The following is a 21,668-nucleotide window of genomic DNA, read 5'->3' as shown; positions in this document are numbered from 1 at the left end:
AAACCAAAGATGAGCAGACAAAAGGCGCTAGAAGCACCTAAGGCCTGCCCTCCAACAGGAAAAAGAAAGCAAACATTCGAAGCATTTCACAACAGCGAAATTATATCATGGAACGCAAGCTAAGATGGCACTACTATACTCAAAACAGGACGGCTTTCCAAAAGAAAAAAAAAGCAATGTTTGCGGACACAGCAGTGCTAAGACAGAAACATATCACGCACAGCTCTTTTATAGCTTTGGTCACATCGGCTTTCCACTGTCATAGAAAGTAGGTGTGGGTAGACATTTAAAAGCCGCAGTATTGCAAACGTCAACTTTTGGTGGCCATAATTTGTTCGGGAAAGTGAGACATGAAAATTAGTTCTTCGAAAGTTGTATGCTATAGGCGTATTAGGTACGCATTTTCAAATATAGCTTTGCTGCATTTAAATCAATTCTTTATGTATATAGCCAGTTATTTCATCATATATTGTCTGTATCCTTAAGCAACTTGTGTTTTGTAAAAGCCTCTCCTGTTTCCTGGCTGAGTGAAAGGTTGAACATAGCACGTATAGCCCTGTTTTGTAGTGACAATAATTTTGTTACTTTAGTAGGTGTTGTTGTCCCCTAATAATTTACTATAACCCGTCGCGTGTGTTACCTTGTATACAGGTAGCATTATGAGGGGCTTTGAAGCAAAAACCGCCGTTGAAATAGCTTTCAGACCAGCCAAGAGACAAATCCAGTAGTTGGCGCGTTGTATCGTTGACGCAGTGGAAATATGCCGGTCTATTCCTACGCGCCCACAAGCTAACCACTCCAGCTCGTAGCTTTTATTCCACACTAAGGTCTAGTGAGAAGAAGACGTCTTCAAGATCTTGTTCTTATCGAAGATTGGTGCCGCACTTGGCTCAGGGCACTAAATAGTACTAAAACGTGTCTCCTTTAACAATACGTTTTGCTGGGCAAGTTGGAAGTAATTCATACTGTGGACCAGCGCAAAACGGGCAAGGGACCAAGGAAAGAGAAGACGCCCGTGTCGTCTTCTCTTTCCTTGTTCCCTTGTCCGTTTTTCGCTAGTCCACAATATGTGTCTCCTTTCTTTCCATCGCTGGCGCAACCACCAGGATAATACTTACACAATTAGCACTATTCCTATCATATGAGTTAACTCCTACAAGTACCTTGGCATCCACTTAAGTAAAGATTTAACCTGCTCCCATCACATTCATCAAGTTACTAATTCAGCAAATCATGTTCTCGGGTACTTACAGCGTAACTCATCTTTAGCTCCCCGTTCCATAAAACTTCTTGCTTACTTAACTTTTATACGTCCAAAACTTGAGTTTGCATGTGCAGCGTATGATCCTTTCTATGCTAACCTTATCACTATGCTCGAATCTGTCCAGAACCGTGCTGTCAGATTCATTTGTTCCGACTACTCTTATCACACTAGCGTTTCTACACTAAAATCGCAGCTCAATCTTCCCACACTAGCTTGCCGTCGCAAAATCGCCCGTCTTTCCTTGTATCAAAGATTTTATCACACCTTTAACCACGATGCCCCCCGTTTCACACGCGCTCGTCGGATATCCCGTAACTCCCACCTTAACGCCGTCTATCCCGAACAACCTCGCACTGTTACATATGGGCAGTCTTTCTTCCTTAGAAAAGTCACCGACTGGAATGGCCTTCCATCAGAGGTGGCGGCCTGCATCAATCCAGTTCATTTCAAATCCGCCGTCGGAGATCATCTGTGTCGAGAATGATACAATAAGGGAGTAATTACTCATTGACATCCACCCGAGCGCAGCCATACGGCCACAAAGGAAAGCTATACAGCTTTCTCAGAAACTTCGTAGTTAAAGAAAAATTCGTCCTGGTCCGGGGCTCGAACCAGGGACCACCGCTTCACCGGAGCAGTCGCTCTACCAATTGCGCTAACCGGGACGGCAAGCTTATAGTAGGGCGAGAGCGAATTGATCAATAACTCGAAGTCGGAACAGTGTTGGTCAGATGTTTAGGGGAATCCCCCAAGGTGGAGTATATTTTGAAATAAGGAAATAATTACTCATGGCTGCGCTGGGTGGATGTCAATGAGTACTTACTCCCTTATTTCAAAATCTACTCCACCGGGATTCCCCTAAACATTTGACCAAAATTATACAATTTTCTAAGCCCGCCCCTCATGTAATGTCATTGTGGACCTTTGAGGAATAATAAATAAATAAATAAATCATAGCATTATAAAAACGCACGCCGGCTCATCTTCCCTCAGGCTCACCGCAGGAAGCCTCCAGCGCCGGCCAGGTCCGCCAGTTTTCTCACAGTGAGAGTCGAGCCGTGTCTGCGGCATCAGTGTCCTACGCGGCCGAATCAGGGGGGCCGCTGTCCAGGGAGCAGTCCGCTCTGCAGCAGAGCATTCGGCCCAGCCTGGGCATCCAGGCTTCCGCAGCTCCCGCCAGGACGGGTGATGCTGCGCCTCCCTCCCGCGGGAGCTCCGCCGTTCTTCCAGGCCGGACATCAAGCACGCCAAGGCCTGTCAAGCGTCCCGGCAGGTCAGTCCCAATATGGCACCGTGCTGCCCTACCCACAGTACTCAACACGCACGACACGGTGCCTTCAGGGGGCAGGGAAAAAATTGCTACATTTAAGAGCTGTCGAGTACACTGTAGCTCTTATTCTTTTTTTGAAAGACAGAAAGTGTATTTCTTTAGCATAAAACATAAAATACAAACACAACTTCAGGGACGCAACAAAATTTGTTTAAGGGTCCCGACCACTATAAGCTAAAACATATGATGTAGACGACAGCAACAAATAACGCAACTATGTAGCAATAAGTATATTGCAGCAGTAGGCACTGGATACTGGTGAAAACATCAAGTAAACATGTTATTTCTGAACAAAAACACAAACCAAAGCACTAAAGATTGTAGACTAGGATGAATTCAGTACAAAATGAACTGAATGAATAAATAAATCTACCTAATCTACTGATTCATCTAGAGCTACGTTGTTTTTGTTGTATTTTACTAGATTTTAAGTACCCGAGTATTCAAACGACATATAACCAATCTCCACCCACACACAGGTTTCGAATAAGTAAGCTTAGCGAGCTGAAGAACTGCCATACCAGTGTCCCAGAAACTACACTAATTCGCTGAACAGCCGCTGCGGTGGCTCAGCGGTTATGGTGCTCGGCTGCTGACCCAAAAGACGCGGGTTCGATCCCGGCCGCGGCGGCTAGAATTTCTTTGGAGGAGAAATTCTAGAGGCCCGTGTACTGTGCGATGTCAGTGCACGTTAAAGAACCCCAGGTAGTCGAAATTCCGGAGCCCTCCACTACGGCGTCTCTCTAGCCTTAGTCGCTTTGGGACGTTAAACCCCATAAACCAAACCAAACCAATTAGCTGAACATCTGGCTGTTTTATGGTATCAACTTTACTTTGTGTATCGCTACGAAAAGTTGACCCTCTACTGCTTTCGAGACTTAAGGCTAAAGATGGGACGGTTGACACGACGCAAAGGTGGTATGCTTTCCAAAAGAGCCGAAGTAATGCCAGCGTCATCAGGTTAACTCGTGCCACAAAGAGCAACATCCGCAAACTGCAGCGGTTGGGCGGGCCGAAGAGGCAGCAAGAACCAATTGGATCCTGTGCCTAGGAACACCACCTGCAGCTCAAGACCCCAACCCCTAAACCTCGTCCCATTTTGCGGAATAAAGTTTCATGCTACTACTCTACTACTACTCATCGCTAAATTGGTCATACACATTTAAGGGTCTCTGACAGGGGCTCTCAATAATGTTGCGGTAAGGCCAGGATCTTCAAGGACGCCGCTTCACAAATATCCTCCAGCAAAAATTTGAACGGGTACGTACTTACGCGAAGAAGACGGGACACAACAAAGGAACATACACGACATATGCAGAGCACAGCTTCGTGCTAGTTTATTTTCGTAGAAGGCAGATACATTTATTCCCGCCAAGTGTGCCACCAGATAGCTATCTGGTGGCACACTTGGCGGCGGGATGCTGACATGAACAGTGCGTATATTTGCTTGCTAATCTTGTGATTGCCCAGCGCGGGAATAAATGTATCTGCCTTCTACGAAAATAAACCAGTTAGAGTTGTGCTCTGTTTATGTCGTCTGTGTTCCTTTGCTGTGTCCCTTATTCTTCGCGCAAGTACGTACCCGTTCAAAGATGTACCAACTCGCCCAAACAAGAGTTTTACTTCAGCAAAAATTTCTTTATGCGTTTTGTGGAATCTGAGTTATCTGTAGTTACAGTTTGAATTCTTCGTTTTCGCGCCTTTCTCTCTCCTCTCGTAGCGCACAGAAATGTCAGCGCTCCTCTGCCTACCGCACCCACTCGGCCCTTCTGCTGGTTGCCGAGGCGCACAGGAGACCCCCGGGAGGCCGAGCTTCTAGCCGCGGCCTTAGTAACTGCGTGACGTCAGAAAGAGTTGTCACGGCGAACCAACCATAGCTGTCCGCCGTTGACATAACGAGCGGTGCATGACGCAATGCGCGCGGATTCGGGCGAAATCTCGGCACCCCTGGTTCTCGGCACTGCTGGTCGCCCTGAGGCGTAGAAGCGCGAATTTTTAAAAGTATATTGTAAATGACTGGCATGAACGCTCGGAGGCCTAGACTCTACACAATGCTAGCGTATTGTAGCCAACTTTTAACACACTTTTCAGGGACCCTTTAAGTTTTTTCCTGTAATGGCACTCGCAAATGAACAGAACGTTGCTGCTGCATGACCTAATACAGCAGAAGAGGCTTAAGTATATATCCGGAAATTCTTTCTTTACTCTATATGAGAATTGTTAATAGAACGTAACAACACAAGAGAATGCAATATTGACTTCGGAGAACCTCAAACACGATATGGACGCTCTGCTTTCAGTTTCAGCTGTTCACAATTTTTATTCACTCAGTGCCCCTTGTTATGGAAACAAAGCGACCTGTGTTTAGGGTGAGGATGCGAAAGATATTTCCTAATAAGTTTTCTAGTTAACCGATATCAGACCACATGTGATATACTCAGCACATAGACGGAGCTCAAATATTGCGAGCTCACTTAGCCATTGGCTGCACCCAGTGCACACAGGGAATTAGGTGGCTATTATATGTGCTAAAGTTTGCTTTATTAGAATTTATTTATTTGTGGCGCTAAGTGTGCTGCACGGCATAAAACGTGATATTAGTAACGAACGGTATAACACGTTACAAAAAACCATGAAGCACACTTGTGTGTAAAAAGTCACATAAGCTTCGGGCGTAAATGTTTTTCGTTAGTCACAAGTGCAAACTGGAGCCATTATTTGAAGAGGGGCCTGCCTCTTGAAGAACACGAGCGCGCACCAGCGACGTTCCTGGGCATGTCCGCAGTAGGTGGTGGACATTGGTGTCGGAAGCGGGTGCTTCGCAGTGAGGGCATTTTTGCGGCGCAGGAATCTTGTCACTGGTTGCGAACTGCAGGCGTAAGGGCCACTACGACCCGCAGCCGCCTCAGAGAGACCTCCTCCACCCGTGCTTTATGAGAAGCACTGCCCCTTTGCGCAGGTGTTCCAGCGAGGACGTGCAGCTGTCCGAGTTCGTGCGCAGCCCGACGCAGCAGGGCGGCGACGTGGGCTGGCCCGAGATGGTGCCCGTGCAGCGCATCCGCCGCGGGCTGCAGCTGCTGGGAAGCTCGCCGGGCAGGGACCAGCTGCAGCACTTCCTGGACGGCCGGGACCTTTTCGAGAGGGAGGAGGAAGGCGCCGAGGTGAAGCCGCAGTATAAACAGAAAGGAGTAAAAAAGGGAGTTAGCTGTCCTCTATGCCACACTCCCTTTTATAAAAGGGAGTGCTCTTTAAGACAGCTTGCTCTTTTTTAACTCTATATAGACGTATTCGTGTCCATAGTGTACGAATGATGCCAGAGCAGCTCATCACACATGTATGAGGATTCGATGTCGCGGGCATTTTTTAATGGACAAAAAAAATGGAAAATCGACGTTCACAAGCACCTACTCTGAAAATTCGTAAAATTACTCTCGGGCATATAGCATTTCTTCTCCGCCAAAAGGTGGCTGCTGTGCTGATAAAATCTCGTATGAAGTCGCCGATTTCATCCTCCAGTTATACCGCCTTGAAACACCTGTTGTGTCACACTATTTTCATGGCATCATCACTTCATGTAATCTAAAAAAAAAGAATTTAAATCACTCGATCATTATGAGCAAAGAGATGAAACAAACTACAGGACTGTATGCAATGCACACAGCTTAGAGAAGCACCCCTGAAAGTCGCATAGCGGCAGTGGTAGCAGCCTCTTCTGAAAGTACGCTGATGAGAGCAGCTGCTGCTCTCCCATCTCTCGTGTTAGTCTCAATAAGGATGGTCAGTGTTGGCGGCTGCGATATGTATTGTTTTTTTTTATCGAGTCGATTACTTCTGCTGTGCCAACGGTAGGAAAGGTTTGCCGTTGTAGAAAATTTGGCATGCCCCAGTCGTCGCAGGAAGTAACGAATTCATATACGCGACAGGAGCGCCCTCGGACGAGCGTACAAAGGCCCGCCACAAGGTGAATTACGGGCTTACTAGATTTCATTTTGAAGCGAAAAGCTTCACTAGGCTCGTCAACACCGCGCTTCGCGTGAGCCACACTACAGATTTGCCACAGGTGCGCATGCGCGAAACCGAGTGACGTCACGCAAGGCGCAGGTGGCCACTGCTGCCGCAGCCGTCGTCGCCGCCGCGCGCTGACTCCATCGCCTGACCTTTCCCCGCCGCCGCGCGCTACAGCGCATGTGCGCCGCTGCTTCTCCTCCTCGCCTCCGTTTGACCTTTCGCCGCAGCCGTGCGCAGTGCACATTTGAAAGGAGGGGTGTATAAGGCGCGCTTGACCATCAGGCGCAGTCACTCGCCATGGAAGGAGAAGAAGCAACAGTCGGACGGCGCAGAAACACCGATCCAGAAGTAGTAGCTTGGTAGTTGGCTGAAAAGCAGCGAGAGCTTTTCGCTTCGAGATATCCAGGCTTAACCTTAGCTAAGCCACCGCCAGTTTTTTCCAACTGATCACTCACTGCAACATTCGAATTTTCCGCTATTTTATTTTTGGTTTTGTTTTGTTTTGTTTTAACCTCGTCTTTGCTTTGCAAGCGTCTTTCGTGGACACATGATCTCTTATCTCGACCCGAAGCGAATCAGTCTGCAGAGATCGCAGCAGCCGTAGCAGGATTCGCTTCATAGGCAAGCTGCAATGAAATTTACTGAGTCGCCGTAACACACAGCTTAGCGAGTGGAGCAGCATTTTGAAGGCGCCCGGTAGTGCTTTTGCACGCACCCTACCTGTGCTTATAGGCATGAGCTTCCGTGCTCTGTCAAGGCCACGTTGCGTCAGCTATCTGCTACGCCGAGACAACCTAAGCAAGGAGTGAGCTATATGCGCCGCCTCTAACCGGTCAAAATGTGTTTTCGCATCTTTCGCAGCCCCACTATCTTTTAGGCGCGCATTGAAACAATAGCGGCGCCACGTAGGCACTGCAGGTTGTTTATATTTAACGCGCACATGTGCCGAAACCCACGACAGTGTTAGCTGCTCCCACATACCAAAGAATGCAGTGGAGCACATGACACTTTGTAGCCCCTACAAAAGTCACGGGCTCAAAAAAGATAACACGAGCGCTTTGCTTTCGATAAAAAACTGAGCTTGGCAAAGCGCCAGTGCTTCTGCAGATGGCTAAAACTAACCAGGGAGAACGCTCAACATGCATCGTACAGCAGGGGATGCATGTATTGTGCACTCGAAGCATTGTGTTTAATTCTTTGATCACTGCACCTCGTACTCGTCATGCCCGTCTCTATTTAGTAATGTACACCTAAGAAAAGTGCCTTGAAAAGAGCCATGAAAATTATGGTTTTGTGCGTACTAGATAAGCGAAGCTTTCACGGTCATGTGTAGTAAGTAGTCTTGTGTATTCATTCCGTGCTACATGCGAGTGACAGCGGACATCCAGCCATTTACGATGACACGGCAAGTCCTTAAAACACTTTACGGGGTAATCGAAAGAAAACATGAAAAATAAAAAAAAAATCGAATTTCGATCAAGCTATGCCTTCCCGAAGTGTGGCTAGTTGGTTTGTCGGTTCACGACCATGTTCAACATCAACAGCACTTGTGTTATGTATCTATCCGTTCGCCCCGCCTTCTCGCTGTTACCAACATGATCATGCCTTCTCGGTCGCGTTGCCTGCCGAGCTAAAAAGTTGAAAAATCATGTCTTGGCTTGTTTTTGTCTTTCAGCGCCCTAGAGGAGAGAAATCGCTCCTAGACATGCCTTAAAATCTGCGTCACAGAGTAGGTACAAGGATGAGATGCTGCGTATATTCCGACACAGACGCTTGGCAAAAGTCGAGAGCACGGTGGTCGAGAGTGTGACGGAATCCCGTCTGGCCAGGGTAAAACGCTTGGCAAAACAAACCACGATTGGACAGAGGCGTAGAAACGTATGGCGAGCGTTCAAAATCTTGGCCTGGACTAGTTTCTTCGTGCTACAAAGTCTTCAAAAGCAACTCGAACAGGACAGAACAACACGAAAGGAACAAATAAAGATGAGACAGGCCGGAAGCGACGCGGCCGATGCGGTCGGCTCTTCTCCCGAGTGTAGTTAGTAAACTCACCGCAAGTGGCGCGGCCTTCGCTTGGCACACCGCTTATTTTCACCGTGGTTTTCACGCCAATCCCATAGGAATTATAGAGAACAGTTATCAATAGATAGCGCTACCGTACTATTCGTTACGAGCTCCAGTTTACCTACCTCTATGCTAATAGCGGTCTCACCGTTCGGGAAGAGTGCGGAAGATCCCAAGAGAGTGTGCTTAGCTTGCGTTTCTTAAGTTGCTGCGCACGACGGTTGCAAGCAGGTAGAGTGGGCAGCATGTGCAGTGTACAACGTATCTCGTTTTAAGTTCTAATACCTCAATGGAACCCTTCTTGCTGAGTTGAAGCAATCGGCCAGTCGCGGCCGACTAAGAATTCGTTTCACAGAGCGCAGTCACAGATATTATTCTTGAAAGGCGACGCAGCATTATTTCGCTTTCGCCTAATTTTCTGCCTCATACAAGCTCTCTTGTCGGCAACAAATGTATGTCTGAACTCGTAGGACGATAATATCTACTTTTTACGTAATTATCTCACTTATCAAAGTGTTATCCTGGTAAGTCACATTTGCGATCGTCCAGCATTATTACCTCAATAAACCTGTGCCTAGTATTCCCCTTCAGTGTCACTTTATTCGCAAACAAAAGTTCTAGTAGGCTTGTCTGTATACAGTTGAAAGACCTCCAGCTGAAACGCGAAATGTGCACTGAAATACCATGTTTGTATGGCACTCGTCTGAAGGTGACAAAATATAACGACGGATGCATGAAGTTGCATTGGGTATACTGCCATGAGGTTTTCTTTTACTTGTGATGTCTAGACAACAGTTCTATGTTCTTCACGCGCTCTTGATTAATATATGCAATGCTCTGTGTAGATACAGCCTGTTTGAAGGCATTCTCCTCCGACCCTTTCCTCGATATGTCAAAAGCCAAAGTAGCAAGCAATATTTTTTCTAAGTAGCAGTGAGCGTGGTAGCTCATCATCCACTATTTTTTGTAGGCAGATTTTGTCACCGGTACTAATGTCAGAGTTTTTTCTGAGCTTCTAGCGTTTAGACATCTCCGAAGAAGAAAATGACTCTGCGATCCCCGAGGTGTTCACTTCAGAGATACCGGTATTTTAATATTACAGTTTCCACCTGCTGGCATGTTGCAAGTGCTGTTCATGGATGTAAAAAAGTTACCATTCGTGCGTTACGTTGGAAAACTAATGCACTGACTTTCCTGAGGGATATACTATTGATGCGGAAAATATTTGTTTTGAATTAGACGGTGAATGGCGCCTGAAGGGTTATGTGCAAAGCTGCCGGCTCCGGGGCATGCCAGCTCTGCCGTAGTCTTCAACCTGCTGCGGAGGTCAACTTGGGCCACCGAATTCGAACAGGAGGCGCTGTCATTCACAGGCTGATATGATTATTTGTGCTTGATCAATGGCATTTCAGTAGCAGTGGCAGTCATACGTGGCGTCATCGTTGTGCTAATCATTTCATGAACCCGCAAGCGATGACCCCTGGTAGTATTCCGAAATACCTCTAACTTTCAGCGTTTTCTCCCCGCTTTCATTCTGTCTGCCTGCCCAGGTCGAGCCGCAGCAGCTTCTGCAGCCTCCCCTTGGGCACACACCCTGCTCGAAGACGGTGCAGACAGACATCACCCTGGCCCCTGCCATCGTGCCCTTCGCCGCACTGGACACGGCCCTGTGGCCGTTCGCCCCTTCCCGCTGCAGCACCGCCGCGTCCAAGATGTCGCCGCTGCTGACCGTGGACTGCGGGGACTACGCGGCCGGCCGCAGCGCAGGTCTGGAGCCAGGCTCTTCCGAGCTGTTCCTAGCGGAACGCCACCAGAAGCCCATGGCGACGAAGGACGCCCCGCTTGTACATCAGTCACCCACTCGCGGTAAGCACCATGCTCTCTGCGCCGTAGACTATGCACGTACGATGCGCTCCAGTGAGCTTAGAGATGATTTCCAAGGGCCCGCACTGATACACAGGCAGCGTGCAGAATCCGTTCTACCTTGACTGCCATGGGTATGGGTATGGGTATGGGTATGGGTATGGGTATGGGTATGGGTATAGGTATAGGTATAGGTATAGGTATGGGTATAGGTATAGGTATAGGTATGGGTATGGGTATGGGTACGGGCATGGGTACGGGTACGGGTACGGGTACGGGTACGAGTACGAGTACGGGCACGGGCATGGGCATGGGTATGAGTATGGGTATGGGTATTGTTATAGGCATGGGTATGTGGGGTTTACTGTTCTGACGCTTGGTGTGGGCTGAGAGGGACTTCGTAGTGGAAGGCTGCGGATTGATTCCGACCTCAAGGGATTCTTTTCCTTACATTAATTTCGTACTGCTGATGAGCGTTTTTGCATTTTGCCTCTGACAAAATACGGCCACCGCATACAGGATTATATACTGCAACCTCGGACTTCGCAGCTGAAAAATAAAGTCACTTAACCACCGCTTAGAGTCAGTGGTCAGGGGAATACAAGCCTTGAACGCAGCATCTGGTCGTCCTGTCGGTTTCCGGAGTGACTTTGACTGCAAACCACATATCATAACGATGTGCGCATGAAGCATATCAAGGCCCGTGATTGCGCCGTTATTTATTTACACACCGGGCCTTTGCGACACGATGAGTTGTCATATAGACTGTGATGGTTGTACAACAGAACTAAAATGGCAACAGGGATTCTAAGCACTCCAGTTCATACTGTGACAACCATTGCCAATGAAACTGTTGCAGGCAGTACAGAATTGGCCGTTGGTCTGCCCTTGCTAACTTTCGCATGCGGCCGTCTCGTTGAAGCAAATGCTGCAGTGGGCCAAGAGAAAAGTAACACTGACAGCAATAACAAGACGCTATAAATTTCGTATATTTTTAAAGCGTATGGAACGAATGTTTCAAATCCGTGAGTTAGAAAAGTTGCCCTTGACTGCTGCATTTGGTTTTAACACATCCCTTCCAGCTGCAATTAGAACATGTATTCCCTGGCAAGTGTCGTAAGAGTGGCAGTTTAATGAATACGAACTCGGCAAAGCAAATATTGTCTACTGCAACCGTAAGTAAGACCTCGCCCATGTTTTTCGCCCAGTCACTTGCGTGGATCTCTTCAGGTACACGACGGAAGTCAACTGCTACCAAAACCAAGAAGCATAAGGGATTTTTTTTTAATTTGTGGTTTTCATCAACGGGAGATTAATGCGGTAAATATTTAAAGATAGTTAATATAAAAGCACAAGAAAAATTGCTGAAGGTTTAACTCTTATAAACCTAGTCATACAAAGCGAAAACGGGCGGCATCCGCGGGCTGGTCAGTTGTCGCTTGCTGACGACTTTGCAAGGTGCTCTGCATAACGTTTGGAGATTACTCAGCTTCGCTCGGATCCATGGTGAAGCGCACTGCCTATGCGAGTGGTGCGCTCCTCTTTAAACCGCGGCTATACTTCACTATAACTGCGGCCAAGCGCACGACGTGTCACATGGTCTAACAGCGGGAGAGTACATTCGAGGCGGCTCCATCTGCGGCGGTGGAGACAGCGTGCGCGCCGGCGGCGGAACCACTGCCGCGAGTGACGTCGCTAGTAACATGGTCGAGCCCGCGCAGCTCCTTAGCTGCTGAAGGTCGCTGAAGGCCAAAGCGACGGAGTCAGCGAAACTCGCGGAACGTGGCGTAGTAAAGCTTTCGCTTTAAAGCAGACACTACCGCCGTTGAAATCCGAACACACCAACTCCGAATTTGGCCTCCGGTGCCCTACCAACTGAGCTACGGCATTGGCTGTCCAATGATCTGCTTTCGGAGGGTATTTGTCTGTTGGGAAGTCGTGGGCTCGGATCCCACCTGCTGCATGGGGCTGTTTTTTTTCTGCTTTCTAATTAATTAAATTTAAATATTTACGCTCTTAATCTCCCTTTGGTAAACGCCACAAACTAAAAAAACTATGCTGCTTGCCCGGAAGCTAGGCTCAGAAACTGAAACTGAAATCACTCAATATAAATAATGCAATAATATATTATTTACCGCGCATACATGAATCGCGCAACGTATGTCATGTGTCCTGGGGCAATACGCAACGTTTAAAACAAAACAAGTGAAAGAAAAGCTTGGGGTGTCCACCCCTTTAACCCTGTAGTGCCCACTCAGTGAAAATGTCGGGGAAAACTGAATTTACTGCTACGAAGCGTGAGAAACTGACAAACTAATTCCTAATATAGTGGCGACCGAACTGTTGGAACTCAGGTCGTTTTCTTAGCGCCCAAGAAAATAAAACCACGCTCACACGCTCCAGCTGATGAAATAAATCTTTAGCAAAACACAGAACGATCCCCTCGGTAGTAGATGTACCAGCATGTCCTTTAAAATTTTAGCATATTTTGTTGGCAGAGTTAGCTTTCTACCGGGTGATTTTAGACGGGCCTTCTCCTCTCGTGCGGCTTACACTTCACTTTCATGAATATGTCGAGAACTGCTCTTTGCTGAGTGCTTTAAAGGTGCAGTGAAGAGGAATCTGAACTTGTCTTTTTGCCGCGGGAACTCGATCTACACGTTCCGAGCATTCTTAGAAACTTTCGACTTATTGCCCTGTGTTGCCGATTTCCCTAATTAAATCGGATTAACGTCCGGCTCCCACCTTGTTTTTTTACTTCTCCCCGTACGGTGGGCGGAGTCAACCGACGCGTGGAGTGCCTTTCAGCCAGCTCCGTGGAGGCTTTGCTTTCGCTTTATTTTGTTTTTTAGATTTCCATGAATAAATAGTTTAATTCGCAAATAATATAGCCGCAAAATAAGCCCGCAAAAATAAAAATACGCGCGGACTATTTGCTACTACGGATTACTACGTATTACTCCGCCGACGGCAGAGCGGCAAGCCTCCATGGAGCTGGCTGAAAGGCACTCCACGCGTTGGTCGACTCCGCCCACCGTACGGGGAGAATTCAAAAAATAAAATGGCGGGAGCCGGACGTTAATTCGATTTAATTAGAGAAATCGGACACACAGGGCAATAAATCCAAAATTCTAAGAATGCTCGGAACGTGTAGATGGAGTTCCCGTGGCAAAAAGATGAGTTCAGATTCCTCTTCACTGCACCTTTAAGGATCTGATACGCTTCTGCACACCTAAATGAAAATTTCTGGCATTTGGACAGTCCACATCCAACGTGGTACAGCTCAGATTACGGGCGCCAAAGGTGTGGTCCATGCCAACAATGACTTGCCACGCAGGCGCCGGTGGCCGTGGCGGGGCGGGAGCGGTGCATGGTCAAGAGCCAGCCGCACATCGCCTGCCCTCTCCAGGAGCCTTGCGCATCCGGGCGTCAGGAGAGGGGCCATCTTGCAGTTCGCAACAGCCGCAGTCGGAAATGTCACGGTGAGAATGTTACTCGGCATTTTCCTCAAGTTGGTGTCCTTGCGGAACGGGCCACAGTTGTTGTAGTAATGTGACTTTGTGGAGAGCATTGTCACTTACCGTTTTTTAAGAGTCCCTGACAAGGCTTGAAAATTTAAAACAAACAAGCCCCACGCATAGATTTGGTCGTTATGACGGTCTCTGCAAAATATTACTCATGCTCACCCTGGAGACGGTGAAAGTGCACATCAGAGTATATTCACGCTCTATTTCGGCAAAGCCAACTCTTCGCTGCACCCAAGGCTTCGACGGGACGGCACAGTGAACTGGACCTCATTGGTCCGTCATGGTGGTCTACGGACAAATAACGTGCCACTTTTCTTCATCTGTTGTTGCTCTCGGTCTCTATCGCTGCATCATTTGCATTAGCACAAAGAAAAAAACGTGGACTTTCGTTTCCCACTGCGGTTCATTTCTGTCTCTGCCTCGTGCGAGCACCTTACCCTTCGTTTATTGTTCCTCATTTCCTATTTGTCATGTAATGTCATGGTGGAGGCAAGACCTTCAAACTCCCCAAACTATTCAACGAGCTGGAGTTCGGGAGCGAAAACGCCTAGCCCCTCTCAGAGCAAAAGTAACGCTCACGCATTCGCGTTACGCACTCGTAACAGTCCTGACAGTTTTTGTCATATTGCTTCAATTTTATCTTCGCTCAACTTTTTTATCAATTGACATCTTGGTACTTGTTCAGTGCAAGGCAATTCGCATTTTTTCTAGCATGGCTCTTACTTTGGCTGTTATCTTCTTAGCTGGCACCGATCGTGATCTGGTGCGCTTTTGCGGAACATTGATGTCATCAACGTTAATAAGAACGCATTTTTTTCATGTATGCAGATGACGCCAGTTTATTTTTTCCTGCAATGACCTCATTGAACTTATTAAAGAAGCTAACCGTACACTGTCGAACCTCCTGCACTGGTCCAATCATAATGCGTTATTAATCAATTTCTCAAAAACAAAAGCAATGTTTTTCCATGCTAACGGTAAAGTTGTGAGCATTGACACCATCATTAGCTGTGCTTCTCACAGAATTGAAGTAGTGCCAGCTTTCAAGACCCTCGGTGTTTGGTTTACAGAAAAAATTCTCTGGGACAAACATATTAATTTCTTAAATTTACAGGTCGCCCGTATTGTATGTCTTCTCCGGCGTCATAGTCATCTGCTTCCAAGGGATGTAGAACTCCTGCTGTTTAAAACATTATTTATGTCCCAATTTTATTACTGTCGCTTAGTGTGGGGAATACTACTGAAACAAATCTTCAGAAGCTTTACCTATTGCAAAAGAAAGCAATTAGATTAATTTACAATCTGCCCTGGGGCCATCCAACCTCCGAGCTCTTTGATGTTGCTGACATTGCAAGGGCGTTCCGTCTGTATGATTTACGACTGGCCCTTCGTTTCAAGCAGGAAATAAAAAATAACTTGATGATTCTATCCAACATGGCTGACCTTGCGAATCATGAAAGCACGTACCCTTTACGTCACACACAGCGGTTTCTCATTAGAACGCCTAGGACTAGCTATGGTATACAAATGTTAAGACATAGCCTTCTCTCCCTTTTCAATGATATTACAGATGCTGGTCTGAACATTTCCTCCTCCAGTCATTTAAATTTGTGTCATTTGTGTTCATAAATGTGTGGTCGTCTCTGTATATTAGACATTCAAAGTGTTGAATTAATTGCTTTAGCCTGGCGAGTCCATTTTTTTACCTTGTAATGTATATTGCAAATAGTCATTCATATTTCGGTTGTTAATATTTTTGATACTCTGTTTTGTATTTTCACAATGCATTAAATTTGTGACTTCATTTCAACTTAATCTAGGAAAAATAGGAAATCTTATGCTCCCACATTTTGTGTATCACCGTTTTACTTCAGCGATGTATTTGTTGTCTTTGGAGTGCTGCCGTCTAATTTTTGGGGGGACTCGATAGCCTGTCAAGCTCAATAGAGCTTTTTCTCTCGATGTTCCCTCTCATTGTTGTGTAAATAAAATCAACTTCAACTTCAAGACTATTTTAAGTGTTTTTAGATGTGTAAGCGATTATTCTGTTGTTGCTAAAGATTAACTCGAGGTGAAACACGGTTGCGATAGAAGAAGCTTTATCTCTTTTTAAACTACATGGAAGTGGTCTCACCTGTACCCACGGCTACACCGTGCCCACGGCTTACAAGAGCATAATAAGTTCGAGTTTTTAGAAATTAGGTTCACCCTATCACCATATAAAGTACTCTGGATGTACAGTGGCGCAGTATGAAAGCTAACCAAATTTGAGCACTCATTTTTGATTACTCCATAGTTATGCGTGGCAAGATCGTCTTTTCCTGTCTTCTAACTAATGCTCCTCTTGGCGTAAGATATCCTAAAGTCGTTCACAAATTTGGTATAGAAACAAGCAAAAAATTTCAGTTTCGTCCAAAAAGTTTGTTCTCTCTTTTACTGCTCACAACTGCATTTGTCACAAGACCAATCAGGCCTGTTGCCATTTGAACCAGTGCATTTCAAGACGGTGAAACAGGGCATTGGTACGTTCTGTTTGCAGGGCGCCTTATCAAAGTCTTGCGTACAGCTTGTCCATGACAGCCTCAGTAATAAGGTTGTTAAGATGATGAAAGCTGGCTCCCCTATTACGGTTGTCGCTGTTGCGGAGAATCTTCTGCAGAAATTGTAGCCGACGCCAAGCCAGGAAGATCGCCGGTCCAAAAAATTGATGCCAGTGCTTGTTCCTATGCTCGAAGTGTTTCCCGGCAATTTGAATGCAGCGAATCGGTAAGGTGTGCCTATGCTGTTCTCTGCCCCATGAAAGTTGGCCTTATTCTACCCAGTGATCAAGACCGGATCGAAGAGTGTTCCAAACTGCATGCACCTACATGCTGCTGCTTTCATCGAGTTCTTATTTGGGGTTTTACATGAACTCCCGCTAACCTCTGTGTAGCCTTATCATGTAGACAGCTAGAGGGCTTGCTGACGCTCAATCTTGGTTCTTTCTTTATGTGTATGCTTCGCAAATCTCTCTTGTTCCCTGTACTGCACCGTACTGTGCGGTGCAGTTTGGTCGTCGTGCTGTTTTTTCTTTGTGCTCTTCTTTCGTCGAGCCGTTTTGTCGCTGTGCCATTTTGTCGCTGTGCCGTTTTTTCCTGTGCAGTTTTTTTTGTGTTCTATTTTGACGCATGCTGCTTTGTCGGATCGTGTGCTGTTCTTTGGTGTCCCCGCTGTTACCAGTCGCAAATAGTTCGAAACAAAAGTTAACAGTGAAACAGGGTTTACAAAGCTCGTGTTGCCCCTTTGTGGGCAAGACAAGGCTTGGGCCCGTCTGATCTTTAAGCGATGTTCTGATTCCTACAACCATCCGAAAGCCATTCTCGCCGAATGTGCAAAAGCCTGTATTAGTATAGTGGCACCGGGGCTGGTTTTTCAATGACCATCTGCGTGATGCCAGTTAGCTCAAGAGGAGTCACTGGGGCTCGCGCACGACTACGGGAGCACCAGCGGGAGCGGTACAACCGGACCTCCCGTTAAGAAATGGAGCAACGCCGCTTTCAGGTATAAAGCCGCCGTGGTGGCGCGGGGTTATACCACTCGGCTGCTAACACGAAAGACGCGGGTTCGATCCCGGCCGCGGCGGTCGCATTTTGATGCAGGCGAAATGCTAGAGGCCGATGTACGGGTGATGTCAGTGCACATTAAAGAACCTCAGGTGGTCGAAATTATCGGGAGCCCTTCACTGCGGCGTCCCTCATATTGAGTCGCTTTGGAACGTTCAACCCTAATAGACCAAACCATAAACCATACTTTTAGGGATAGTGATGATCTTGTATGAGACAATTCCAAAAAGGCACGGAAACTTTCTTCGAATGGGGCCGAAGTTTTGTGTTAAGCCGCATCTAGGAAAGATCAAAAAGCTGACTCTTGATCGGTTGAATTCTAGCCTTGTTCAGGACGACTGTCGACCTAGATGCATTAAGGGGTGCACGGTGTTTTTTTTTTTTTTCAGGATACCGTTTGCCGTCAAACATAGGGAGGAGTATAGAGGAATATAGTTCACTGGTGAACTTCTTAGCCTCGAATCATTTGCGACTGGTAGCGACAGATAAATAAGCTTGTTTCGTAGTCTTACATGAAATGACGTTTTCGGAGAAAGCGGTAGATGCTACTAAGAAGAGCTTTGTTCGGATTTCGCTAAAACCACAGAAATTAAGAAACAGTATTGCGGTTACTCGAAGATTTTAACCTGGAACGTCTTCAAACGGGGGTTATTCTTAAGACTTAAAAGACTTAAAAACAATTTTGTTTCAGATCTGAAGTCCCGGACTCATTGCCAGATCACTCATTTCCAGTGGGTGGCGCTGGAAAGACCAAGTCCCGCTTCTCCATACGGCATGCGTCGAGCGACGAACTAACCGGGTACGCGAACCACTTCACTGCCTTCTTCGGGAAACAAATATGGGTGCAAACAAACTTTACATCTTTTGGTCGATTTTCAGAAATTGAAATGCTGCAGCCAAAACTTAGAGTATTGAAATAATGCAAATCTTGCTTGAGTTGATACTGCGGCAAGGACGCTAGACAACACTTGCGCTTAACCTTAGCCGAGGAAGCAGTTATGAGGAGAGCGCTATGTGGAATACTTCGAATTATTTCGCCCCTCTAGGGTTTTGCGGCCCTCGCCGTAACCTCAATATGGCTACGAAGGGCCCTTCACTTATCACTTTGTTTAAAATGCGTCCAACATGGCCGGAATAAAACACGCGGCATAAGGCTTCGGGGCAGACCACCAGAGACACAAAGCCATCGCTGGCTTAGTACGGTCGCAAAGCGAAGTACCTCACCTGCTTTAGGAAAATGACGACTCATTTCCTAAAGTCTTGAGCCTGTCGTGCAAACATGCTTTGGTGGTGAACCGCGTGAAAAAAAAACAAGACAAAGACAGACAACACACGACGACCCCGTGTAAAACTTGCGCAATACATGGGAAGAAGTTTTCATCGAAAACACCGTGAGCGAGCAGTAATTGGTGGTTTTTGACCGTAGGAAAGGAGCAGTAACTGTCTTATTTCTCCTTGGGCACCTCAACCGCGCCGTACTGTGAAGGAGGAAGGTGGGAGTGAAAGTGGAAAGAGAGAGAGGTGCCGTAGTGAAGGGCGCCGGAATAATTTCGATCACCAGAGGATCTTCAACTTGTACTTTAATCGCAGTCGGACGGGCGCCTTTTGTGTTTCGCCTTCATCTTAACGGAGCGAGCAGTAAGTTAGTCGATTATTGCGCAGACGTTCGCTCAGTATTCGAGTGAGCAGTAAGTTGCCCGAATATTTAGCGAACTTCTGCGCCGAGGAAAGGGAATAAAACCTGCCGCAGTGACCGCTTTGCACATAGCCGGCTCTGGACCCTGCATACCAACAGCTATTTCCTAGAAGCTGTCCGAGCTCGACACCCAAATTTTCCATCAGCCTGCGGCGATCATCACAAACAATCCCAATCGTGGTTCGCTCACATGGTTGGTTCTGCGCCACGCAACAAGCGACGTCGAGCAGACTCGCGAAAATCCTCTGAGACCAAACAGGAAATGATAAGTGACGTCGATGAGCATCCCTTACGAGCAGCAAGGTTTAAAGAATACATATTGCTAACAAAATTCTTGGTGCAATCATGTTGATTAGGGTGCTTTCCTGTACCGGGTACTCGCAAAAAAAAAAAAACGCCAGTACACGTTTCTACTGCAGATGGCCTATGCAAACACTTCACCCGAACTCTGCAGCGGGTTTTTTGACAGGTTACAAGCTGGGATAGGTGTCTGTTATTTTTTTAATCGAAACAAAAATTGCCATATCTTCGGGTGATAGCCGCAGGCCATGACCACAGAACGGTGCTAAAGCGTGCGAAAAGCGTAATCAGAACTATGGACCAAATTATGCCAGTCAATTTCAGCTTGTTTTGTGAATCGCATAACCAGTGACACTGCGGTGGGTGTGGGTGTTGGTATCGGTATAGATCTAGTTCCACAACGCAAAAGCAAGTCACATAGTGCCAGTTCACATCAGTTCAGGGCTAAACTGTTGTACGTGCTAATCCTAAGCGAGGTACATCGAAAGGCAAAAGTCCACTTGCGCATATTGCCATGCAGTATTCGGTATCCAAGGTACAACAACTGGCTCGCTAAGAAGTTGCCAATGATACGCTGCTTAATAACACCAGTGGTTTGCAAAAAATAAAGTTGAACTGTTTGCCAACGTTTAAGATTTTTTTTTTTTCGATATGTACCGAGAACCTTTCCCATGGTTTTGTATTTTATGGCTTTTATTTGATCTTTGTTTATTTTGCCGTGACATAACCGATGACGAATGCGACAGGAGGTGGAGGGACAAGCGTGGACTGGGCGCCGCCGCTAACCGCTCGACTGCCGTCTTCGCATCCAGTCCTTGCACATTATAGGGACCTTGCTCCGCGAATTCGTCAACGCACAATCCGCAGTTGCTTTCCTAATAAGGAATTAGCGCCGATAAAGCTTCCCACCTGTGCCATGCGTGTGTCCTGCTGGGTCGTTCGTCAGCGTCGATGGCAGTTCGCCAGTGCGGCATGGATGTGGGGATTCATTTACGCAATTAAGTAGCATTATGGGCGTGTCTGTGCCGCGACCAGGGTGAGATTCTCTCCCACGGCCTACGACAGCGGGCCATCAACTGATGGCAGGGGCCTTAATGGAACCAAAGCAAACTGTAACATCATAAAATATGGTCCTAGGCCTCTTCGGCGCTTTTAAAAATATCATGTGTGTTGTCTTTTTACCTATCTTTGCCTTGTTCACTGCCTTTAACAAAATAGCTGTTGTCGTAGAACTGTGTGTTCCCTCAAAATAACGCGGCAATCCTTGTTGTTCCTGTGCCTTTCTCTAAACAACGAAGGTACGGCAGTGAAGCAGCTGCAGCCAATGACAACAAGATGGCGTCCGCCGCGGCTGCCTCTGCCTCTCATCGTGGAGTGGCGCAGCACATGGAAGAAGCGTCCGCTTCGGTCGACCCAACGTCGGAGCCCCCATCGGAGCTGCTGGGAACCGTGCCGAGGCCACAGCACGCATCTGCCGCCGCAGGAGAGACGTCTTCCCAAGGCCCGGACGGCTGGTCCACAAGACTCCGCACCAGAGCGGCGCCCGACGAAGATGCTTCGGTGTCGTTCCAGAGCTTCGAGGTCGAGGCTCAGGCCATTGCCACCGAGATCAGGACACTGATGATGGAAAGGCAGGTGGCGGTGGATATCCGCCTCCTTTCGCACGCCGCGCCTCCGAGCGAATCGCAAGACCAGTGATTATACGTCAGCATCGAAGCGATTTCGAAGCATTGCCAATTGTGCTACTACGCTGCGCAATGGTTCGGCAGGCTCCGCGTTATAATAAGCGTTTCACAAGCGGAATAAAGAGTGCGGAGCTCTACACTGATGTTGGCCGTGTAAATTCAGGGATTATCTAGGAATATAAGTATTGCCTTAGTTTTTGTCATCACTGTAATGTTTGTAGCCAATAAAATAACTCCTATTACATATATTATGTGCGCTATCCACACGTCTCTCCACGATGTAAATGGCTGCGTCGATACATGTGTGGTAGGCAGACCGAAGGGGCTTC

The 21,668-nt window shown here is 47.1% G+C and overlaps 1 protein-coding gene across 1 annotated transcript in view; it reads left to right on the top strand.

The window, feature by feature from the left end:
- The window catches only part of LOC149325281 (uncharacterized), a 28,219-nt gene extending 6,746 nt beyond the window's left edge, over positions 1-21,473 (top strand). The window contains exons 7-12 of the mRNA XM_089563292.1: positions 2,258-2,537; positions 5,554-5,755; positions 10,217-10,532; positions 13,867-14,011; positions 18,350-18,457; positions 20,953-21,473. Coding sequence (XP_089419418.1) covers positions 2,258-2,537; positions 5,554-5,755; positions 10,217-10,532; positions 13,867-14,011; positions 18,350-18,457; positions 20,953-21,352 — 1,451 coding nt within the window. The 3' untranslated portion in view covers positions 21,353-21,473. The remainder of the gene's footprint in view (positions 1-2,257; positions 2,538-5,553; positions 5,756-10,216; positions 10,533-13,866; positions 14,012-18,349; positions 18,458-20,952) is intronic.
- Positions 21,474-21,668: the final 195 nt, after the last annotated feature.

This window comes from Amblyomma mixtum, chromosome 10 (assembly GCF_055824585.1).
Source record: "Amblyomma mixtum isolate Tamu chromosome 10, ASM5582458v1, whole genome shotgun sequence".
Lineage (NCBI taxonomy): Eukaryota > Metazoa > Arthropoda > Arachnida > Ixodida > Ixodidae > Amblyomma > Amblyomma mixtum.
The sequence above is the reverse complement of the archived record's forward strand: the minus strand, read 5'-3'. Positions and strand labels throughout refer to the sequence as shown.